Source organism: Ipomoea triloba, chromosome 9 (assembly GCF_003576645.1).
Source record: "Ipomoea triloba cultivar NCNSP0323 chromosome 9, ASM357664v1".
Taxonomy (NCBI): domain Eukaryota; kingdom Viridiplantae; phylum Streptophyta; class Magnoliopsida; order Solanales; family Convolvulaceae; genus Ipomoea; species Ipomoea triloba.
The window spans coordinates 5,367,583-5,377,252 of NC_044924.1; the positions used below are offsets into that span (position 1 = coordinate 5,367,583).

General features: G+C 33.4%; 2 protein-coding genes across 3 annotated transcripts in view; both read left to right on the forward strand.

The window, feature by feature from the left end:
• The window catches only part of LOC116028277 (probable transcription factor KAN2), a 6,133-nt gene extending 4,241 nt beyond the window's left edge, over positions 1-1,892 (forward strand). The window contains exons 5-6 of one of the 2 annotated variants that reach the window (XM_031269926.1): positions 278-341; positions 1,250-1,892. In XM_031269926.1, the coding sequence (XP_031125786.1) occupies positions 278-341; positions 1,250-1,390 (205 nt within the window). In that variant the 3' untranslated portion in view covers positions 1,391-1,892. The remainder of the gene's footprint in view (positions 1-277; positions 342-1,249) is intronic. The other variant, XM_031269927.1, reaches the window with a different exon arrangement.
• Positions 1,893-8,720: 6,828 nt separating this feature from the next.
• Positions 8,721-9,670, forward strand: part of LOC116028630 (probable inactive shikimate kinase like 2, chloroplastic) — a 3,831-nt gene continuing 2,881 nt past the window's right edge. The window contains exon 1 of the mRNA XM_031270404.1: positions 8,721-9,021. Within this exon, the coding sequence (XP_031126264.1) occupies positions 8,773-9,021 (249 nt within the window). The 5' untranslated portion in view covers positions 8,721-8,772. The remainder of the gene's footprint in view (positions 9,022-9,670) is intronic.

Consider the following 9,670-nt stretch of genomic DNA (forward strand, 5'->3'; position numbering starts at 1 on the left):
CCCCCCCCCCCCAACCCCCCACCCACCTTTCGTTCTATCACCAAAGGAAAAAAAATAAAATATATATATATATATATATATATATATATATTTATTTATTTATTTATTTATGAGCCCTTGAAGATACAAGTACAAGTATATATATATGTATACAAAACAGTAAAAAGAGATGTCTTTCTTTTTCTCAGTCTGCTTTCCATTCCTTTTTCTCCCCTCCCCCTTTCTCATCTGCGTGCATGGCTTCCACTGATAGCAAATATTCTTTTATTGTGCATAGCAGGGAAAGTTGGTTGCATGGCAACCCAAGTGACTGTAGAGGGAGCACACCATTTCCTACTGAGGTATACTGTTTAATTTCCCCGAGTTCTTTCACTACAAGAAAATTCACGATTTGCAACAGTAAAAGTCAGGCAAAACTAACCCTTAAAATTAATTATTATTGTAATGAGGTTTGGGAGTTGGGTCTATATTTGGTAAATGAGGAAAGTTAAAAGAACAGTGTTGATGACAAAAAGGATGGAAAAGATATGATAGGGGGTATAAAGGGCTATCTCTCCATGCATGGGGGTATAATTAAAATATATATATATACTTTACTTATATCCTTCATGTATCACAGTGTAAAGTAGATTCTGAAGGGGTGAGAAAAAGACAAGCTTTTGTAAAGCTGGGCTAGCTAGGAGGCATCATCGCCTCATTTTTCAAGTTTGAAGGGTACAGAATTTAAAGCAAATAAAGGGATTACAATCTTAAAAACATGTCATTTTCTGGTGTCTGGTCTGCTTTTGGGGTCAAATTAAAGATAATTTAAGCTCGCTTTATTAATCTCGATTAACCTATGCTATCACCATTCCATACTCTTCTGTCCTCTCCATTTTGTTTAAACTCAAACCCTTTCTGTAACCCCGCCAATTGGTCATGTTAGTTAACCAGTTAAGTTAGTCAGGCCAGTTAACCCCAACCAAGTTGGTCAGACTGGTTTATCTCTTTGTAGTCTTTTGCGGGCTTGGTTTACAAGGCATGATTTACCCATTATACCCCTTCGAATAGTGGTTGCGGGTTTTTCTGGTCACTAAAAAAAAAAAAAGAGGCTGCATCTAGCTTGTACAATATGATGTACATTCTCTGATCTGTAAATATTATTCCTAGCTATATAGTCAAATTGTCCTCAGGAATCTCTTTTATCACACACTTCTTTTATGTGTACTGCCTTACCTTATGATTGTATATATGTATGTATACATGACAGAATGACAAGGATCCAAGGTGGTTGGGTTATGAAAGAATGTCTGCAGAGATGAACTCATCAAACACTACAACTACTACAATGGAGACAAGATCAAACAAGCCTAATCTTGAGTTCACTCTGGGAAGGCCTTCTGGGCAGTAATGAATTGAAGGGGGTGAAATATTATTTTAAAAAAAGGGAAGCTAAGAAAAGAGGTAGAAGAAATGATTTTGGTATCATTGTAGTCTCTGACTGGGGAGCTGGTGAAAAGAGAATCAGGTACCCACTGAGACTTTCAGAGCAGAGAAGAAAAAGAAAGTGAGGAAAAAAAAAAAAGAAGAAAAAAAAAAAAAAAGTAGAGAAAAGAGAGGTAAAGAAAGACAAGTAGGCACAAAACACAGAAAGCAACAAAGGGGAAAAGGTGGAAACATGGAATACTCATAGCTTAATTCCCGAGGTATTCTATGGCTACGCTCTCTCACTACAGGAGAACACGACATCTTAGTCTCCTTTGATAGCGGCTAACGTTAGGCCGGTTTAGATAATAGTTGCATTGTTCAAGTTCACTCACCACCAGTCTTGTGCTCTCTTGCCTTTAATATTGTTTTAAATGCAATCAAGCATATATTATATTGTTTTACCGAATATATACCCCTTTCACCTATTCTATGTGTAGCATATCTGATCCATTGGTTGAATTGTGTTACGTTTTTTAAGTCCATCAATCATATTCAGAATTCTATTTAACTCAACAATTAAACGTATATCGTGTCTAAAAAAGTCAATTTTGCATACATCTTTTTCAAAAGAAAATGCTATCCATCCATCTATTAAACAACGTTCAAATCATTTACTTGATTTGAACACGCAAACCAATGATACCTCAAGACGTTAACAAGACATTCACCCGTCACAACTATTGGTGTGAAAAGCATAATTTTTTTTTTTCCTTTTTCCCTTGCTTTTCGCTCTTGGTCTCAAATAAGAGTGAATTAGAGCACCTCCAATAGTAATTTTTGTTAGGCTTTTCTGTATATTGCGGAGATACAAGAGATTAGTTTGCCCCGTAAATGTGAGTTTTTTGTGGGTCCACACGAAAAATAAAAAATAAAAAATCTCGGTGCTCCGATCCAAACAGTAACACCCACCGGACGCGTTTAAAGTCTCTTCAACTTTTTTTTTCTCTTGTTGGGTTTTCTTTTCTTTTCTTATTCTTTTTTTTTTTTGTCCTTTTCTTTCTTTCCCCCTCTTTCCCACTTTGCAAGACAAAACCTAACCCAAAAAAAAAGAAAAAAACTTAATAAGTATTGGGGTTGTTCTTAGGCATGAAATTTTCTATTACTATTATAATTATTATTAATGGAATGTTGTACAAACTAAATTATCCCAACTCAAGCATGGTCACATGCTCAACACTTTTGGAACAAAAAGAAGATGAAAGCTAAGAGGAAAAAGATGATTAAACTGATAAAGGGGGTGATGGGGAAAATGTGTATACATAAGAAATGAAAAATAACAAAAAGAAAAAGACAAGAATGAAAAAAGAAGAAAAGGATGTGTTTTTATCTTCATGCCCTTTTTTATGTTTCATTATCTGTGCATTACTTTTGTTCTATATTACCTATCAATCTGCACGGCCAAATTCTAATTCAGCTTTTTTCACTTGGTTACATATTCCAATATGGATACATATATAGAGTACCACTACCTATTCATGAACCACCATGTGTTTGATGAAAGCAATAATTCTACTGCTCTTTGCATTGTCTTGGCAATCGTGTATATATGGAATACCTCTCATTTTTATTTTTATTTTTTCACTTTACCATTAAAGTTATTGAATTGCTTTGTTTTTAATATTTGAATGTCATTATAGATATGAGGGTAGTCGATTTCAGTTCTTTTTAATTTTGTTTAGATTATACATATAATATATTCTTAGGTGAACTAGTTAGACTAGCCACTTGCTTTGCATGGTACTAGCGTTACGTTCTTCGTGTCAGACTAATAGTTGTACGTGTTGAAGGCTATGGTCCAAGAGCTGGAGTCCATATTCATATTCTTGAAGTTAAAGTCCATTTTAAAACTAAGAGATTAGAATAAATTTTTTTATCCCTACAAATCAAACAAACGAATTAGTGTTATCTAAAAATCTGTTTAACAAAACAATATCTTAAAGATCGAAACTCCATATATACTAGTATGGGAATTCAGTTGGCAAGAATTAATCACTCCCTAGTTCAAATTAGGACACTCCAAATCCCATGACTATGGAAGGGAATTGAATGGACAATATATCACACAATATTCTCTCACCCACAACCAATAATGTTTTCTATATCATATCACTTCATGTTACATCCTTTCCCTCTAGCCCATACAATACAAATTTGATAGCTTGCAAATTCTATATTATCATGTACATGTACTAATCATTAATAAATACAGTGAAGCTTGGGCTCTATTCCATTTGAAAAGACCTATACTTTTTCTTTTAGGTTTCCACGTAGAAATCATTCCATGTTCTATCTATTCGTGCATGATTGTTTATATTTCTTATGCATAAATTTGGGTTAGTTACCTAATGCTTTTATGTTAGGTCAATACATTAACACCAATAAATTGTTTACTTTTTTACTTAAAAAAATTCCGTGTTTGATTATAGTTGATCATATGCAATATATAAGTAGATCAGAGAAGAAATGTATGGAGCATAAATTATACATATTATTATTCTTCTTTGAACTTGTATATGACTAGTCATTGATCCTATTGGGAAGTCAGGTAAACAGTTGCTTTCAATAAATATATGAAGGATGTTTAGTTATTTGGTGGTTTGGCTTGGTGTTCAAATTCCTTTGTGGGACATGTGCATTGAGATGTCTCTGCCACATTTTATTAGGCCAAAGGTGTTGAGTATCAACAAACAATTATAGATATGATAGTGATTTTGGAACTTCTTTGATAGATTCATCAATCATCAATATTCATGATTTTAAAATTTCATAAGAGTAAAGGGACATATAGTCTAATGAGAAAATTATTGAGATGGGTATTGAATACTTGGACCAATTTTGGATGGATGTGGCACATGTGGTCTATTTGAATTCAATTTGTGTCTACTATTTTCAAATTCGAGTTTAATTTAATATTAAAAAATATATCAATTTTACCCTCACGATTTTTACTTAGGTCAATGACATTTCTGACTCAGTAGGTTTTAATTTTTTAAAGGAATAATAGTCAAATATGTCATTAAATTGCACACGATAATACAATTAGATCACTAAACTTAAAAAAAAAAATTACATGTGAATCTCTAAACTAACTAATTCGTCCACTTTACATGTTTCCAGGTTTCTAGCAAGTCACCCTAATTTTAAAAAAAATAATTATTAAAAGAAGAAGAAGAGCTTCTTTCTTCTTCCTTTTAAAAATAATAATAATAATAATAATTTTAAGGTTGGGGTTCAATCACCCAAAAAAAAAAAAAAAAAAGGAGTAAAGACAAAATTCAATCAACTAATTCTAGGATGAAACAATTTTAATCGAGTTGATTGCATAGTCGAGAAACCTCAAAGTTTAAAGTTTGATTTCTTATCAAGTCTATCGTTGACCTGCTTGATTTAAAACTATCAAATATAAACAATTTAAATTTATTTATATATTTTTGTAGTCTTTCATCCGTTAAAATCACAAAATGAATTTCATCAAATTCCCCATAAATGAAAATCAATAGACTAGAGAGTAAAAGTTTGAGCTATAAAATGTAGGATTGAATAAATGCAGCAATTAGCAGTGCAGATCAGAGTGAGAGAATTAGATATAGGTTGCTAGCAAGGTAGCTTGTTTAGGTGATTGGTCAGACTGTATAGTACGTACCTATTCATTAAAATTTTTGTAAGCTAAGATGACAGACAACTAGAATGATCAACCTCAGTCTGTCAGTTAACATTAAAAACATCCGATAAAAGTTGACAAAATTTCAACTCCTACACGGCTACACACACCCTAATCCCCTTAATTGCTGTATATATAATTAGCCTCCAACTGATTCCCAAGGGACAATAATAATTCAACAGATAACGGAACATCAATTATGTGATTCAACCCCTAACCTCAATGGTTTACTTATTGCTATTACGCCTTATTGGTGGATAGATAAATTTCATATAATCGCACAGACAACTCAATTGACTCCTGAATAATAGATTATCGACAATGATACAGGATTGAATAGTAGATTAGTGGTAAGCCATGCAAGTTTTAAGAGTAGATAATGGAAAGTCAAATTAAAATTTTTACCCATTAACATAACAACAAACAACCTAAACCTACCCACCCACCCCAATGCTACACACATAGTATATACGTATATATATACATAACCTTGCATTTGTATATACGTTAGAAATAGGGGCCATTGTTGGTGCAGCTCTGATCTGCAGAAAAGTGTTGCATGCAGTTGCGACAGCTGAGAGTTGGCAGTGGTTGGGGGTTGTGTTTTTATTCTTTAACCGCCCAACAATAATGTTGCCAAAATTAATACTTAAAAGCATCATTACACTATCATTTAGTCTCAGTGTACGTATCTGCGAAAATGGACGCGTGTCAAGATCACCCTGCCTTCAATTTCATCTTTCTATCTAATTTGGCCGTCTGATCTGGGGGGCAAGTAATTAAAGGAGTCTATCTAGGCAGCTAGTATTTGGGGGGAAGTAAAGGGGTCTGTTTGCTTCTCAGCATGGACAGTGACTCATGAATCTGATCCTCTTTTGGAATAAAAATGTTGATCATTTTTCACAATTATTCAAAAATAAAAATGATTTCCCCAAAAAATTTATATAGTCTACAATTTTATTTTATTTTTTGAGAAAAATTTAGTCTACAAATTAATTTTTAGATAAACATTCTCTTTGGTGTTACACTTAACAATGTTGTAGAAAGCGCTAGGTGCTAATTGGGCACACAATGGGTGCTTAGCACCTAGGCAGGCAAGTAAAAATAGTAAGAAAAACACAACAGTTTACACATTACGCGCTCGCGCACGCACACACACAAACTCGATCGGATTGACTGAGTTGGGCACCTATTTAGTCGGCCGACTAATGTCTACCTAATGATAAAAATCACTCGGTCTAGGGACGCTTAAGCTGATTTTTACAACAATATAATGCACCCAGTCCAAACTTTTTGGGTTCATTGCCCTCATCTACGTGTAATAAATAGCCTTTATGCTATACAAAATTTGACTAATATGGCTAAAATAAAGCACTTAATCACAATAAGAACATGTACTCATTAATTTACATAGATTGGTTGTGCACTTACATAGAATGAATATAATGTTATTGTGCCATTGTGGTAATGTAAAAGGAAAGTATATGTATGTGTGAGTGAGAGAGAGAGAGAGAGTTGATGCAAGCTAATTAAGGCAGTGTGAGGTGCAGAATTGTGGAGAGATGAAGAAAAAATGGGATTATTTTGATGTAAAGTGAAGTGAAGTGTGTTGGCAATTTAATTGATGAAAAAAGTGAGTAATTGTTGCAGAAGGCAGAGGGGTGGGGGAGGGACCAAATATCATTCAATGATTTAGTAATTCATTGCATCATGATTGACCCATCCCTGACCTGACTCACTGACCACTTTGCCCCCCACACTGTCCATCTACTGCTCCTATGTCACTTCCCCCCTACTCTCACATTTATACATCATCCCCACAATAACACTAGTTTTTCCACAAATTTTTAGGATCCAAGTAAAAAGGACAAATGAAGAAAAAATAAATAAAAATAAAAAATAAAAAGCAATAAATGAGAGTGGTCGCCAACGCGCCAACTGAGCATTGCTGGTGTGCTTAACGTGCCATAATTGGTGAGGCTATAATTGTCTTCCTTATTTTTCATGAAAAACAAAATATCAAAGGGTAATCAAAGAAAATGTTTTACATCCAACCAACAAAAGAAAATCTAATTTTCATCAAATTCAAGGGAAAATATTTTCCATCCAACCAAATACCCCTTCACTCTTAATTAACTAGTTACCTTTCACTTGTGCTATGACTGGGGCAGTAATATAACTAGTCCATTTATGCAAGCTTTAATCAAACGTTACTCTATTACAATGCAATATATATTCATAGCTACTTTCTCAATTTATTAAAGCACAAAGAGTTAATATCGATTTCACTGAAGCTCAAGCCCACAACCTCCTATATGAGGAAGTAATTTGGTGCCACTGAACCGCAAAATCCTTGCTATTTGTTTACATCCGTATTTCAACGACTCCTCTTAAAATGTATTGTATTGGAAGTAAATTATACGGAGTAGTTACTAAATCCACCATTAGATTCACTCAAACAATTTTATGACTAGCTCTTGCGTTTAATTTGATGTTGATAATATTTTTCAAAACTTGCATTCACTCCACATAGGTCTTAAAAAAAATGTACTCAATAATAAAATTGCCAAGCAAAATCATCTTTAAATAAATTTCTCAAAAGAAGTGGTCAAATTAATGAAATATAATTCTTGTATCTGAATGATCAATAACGGCAAATTATTATTTGGTCCATGTTGCGATATGCCAGATAAAGGTTCATTTTATAATATATCGAAAGTTCATTTTATGGGTATTGTGTTGTGAAATTATGTACCTAAATCAAATTTTAAAAATAAGTAAATATATAACATGTGTATGTGTCATTTGTTATGATTTTTTTGTATTCTGCGTTATGAAATTCTATATCTTATGAGTATGAATTCTGTACATCGTCATTTCAATCCAGGGTCCATAATACTATGTGTCTTGTGTTGTGTTGTGTTGTGTTGTGTTGTGTTTTTTTTTTTTTTTTTTTTTTTGTTATGAAATTTTGTACCTTATGAATATGAATTAAGTACCTCGTCGTTTCAATTCATGGTCCATAATGCTATGTGGATCCTAATCCATGATATAAATTGCCACATATTATTGGTTGGGTTGCTTGAATGGTTTTTGATCCAATAGGAATTATCAGCCCATATTTCTTGAGGAAAATAGCCCAAAATGTAACATGTTTGTCTATATATTTGGGCTGATAGGCCGATACTTTAATTTGATCTTTAAACAAAAAAAAAAAAAAATTTAACAAATTAAAAAAAAATTAAAAAAAAAAAAAAACTAATTTGATCTTAGTTATGCACTTATGCCTCTCTTATGAATTTAATTGATATTTTTCTCTTTGTTAACTTATGAAGACTAAAGATGACAATTTGCCAAAGATCTTGTAAACTAGACGTCTAGTGGCATCAGGTTTACATTCCCATGTGTAAATGAGTGCGTGGGTTCAAGTTTTAGTGGAGGCGATGATTAACTCTTTGGGTTTAGTAGGTTGAGAAAGTAGCTTGTGTCTTCTATATGATTTGTTGATAGTGAGTATGTATTTTCCTTTGTTTATAAAAAATGAAGATTTCAAATATATAAAAATAAACAAGGAGAGATAAAATTGAGACTGAAAATGAGTGTATATTGGGTGATAGCCAGTAACCACAATAACTGCTATCTTCATGACTTCATCAATGGCCACTTCCTCAGCAGCAGCAGCTCTCTCATTTCTAGTCCCGTACAATCCTATCAAAACTTGCAATGTTTACTCCCCAAAATCTTTCCTTGCCTTCTCAAACCCTAAATTTTCGACGCCCATTCCGCCCACTGCTTTGATAATTCGCCGTTTGGCTTCTTGCAATTCCAGGATACCCACTCGCCCTCTCTGCAGCTCTCTTCCCACTGTCTTCACAAACACCACCGATTATGAGGTATGCATATCTACTCACTTGCTTCCAAATTCTAGTCTGGGTTTTTGCTTATTGATTCATTTGTTCCACCAAAATCTTATCCGCTTTCCGTTCTGGGGCGTAGAACTTGTGATTCCGATTCTATAAAATAGGGAATATGAGTTGTATTTAATCTAAATGCAAAATTTTTTGCTTATTAGAATCTTAGCTTAGGATTGGGGTTTAGTTAATTAGTTTTAATTAAATGGTGACGTTTGGTAAAGCTTAGTATTTATTGGTGTAAATAAGCTAGAATGTGTTTACTAATTACCCAAATAATATTGTGTTTTCCCTACTAAAATCACTACATAAAATTGGCACTACATAATCTGTTTTCTTTACCAAACATATAAAATAGTAGATTGTTTAATCTATAATCTCAATAATCAAATTAAATACTTCATTGTACTCCCCTATGATTGTGGTGTTCTAGTGACTAACTTTACAAATCAGATATTTAGAAGCTATTGCTCTAAGTTTCTCACTGGTAAAGAATGCAGCTTTTATCTTTTTCCTTTTCCATATCTTGAGCTCCTGGAATTCTTGAACTTAAAGCTTTAAAGCTAATAGTAGAAATAAGTTTGATGGTGTGTGTGTGTGTGTGTGCCGGGTGGGGGGGGGGGGGGGGGGG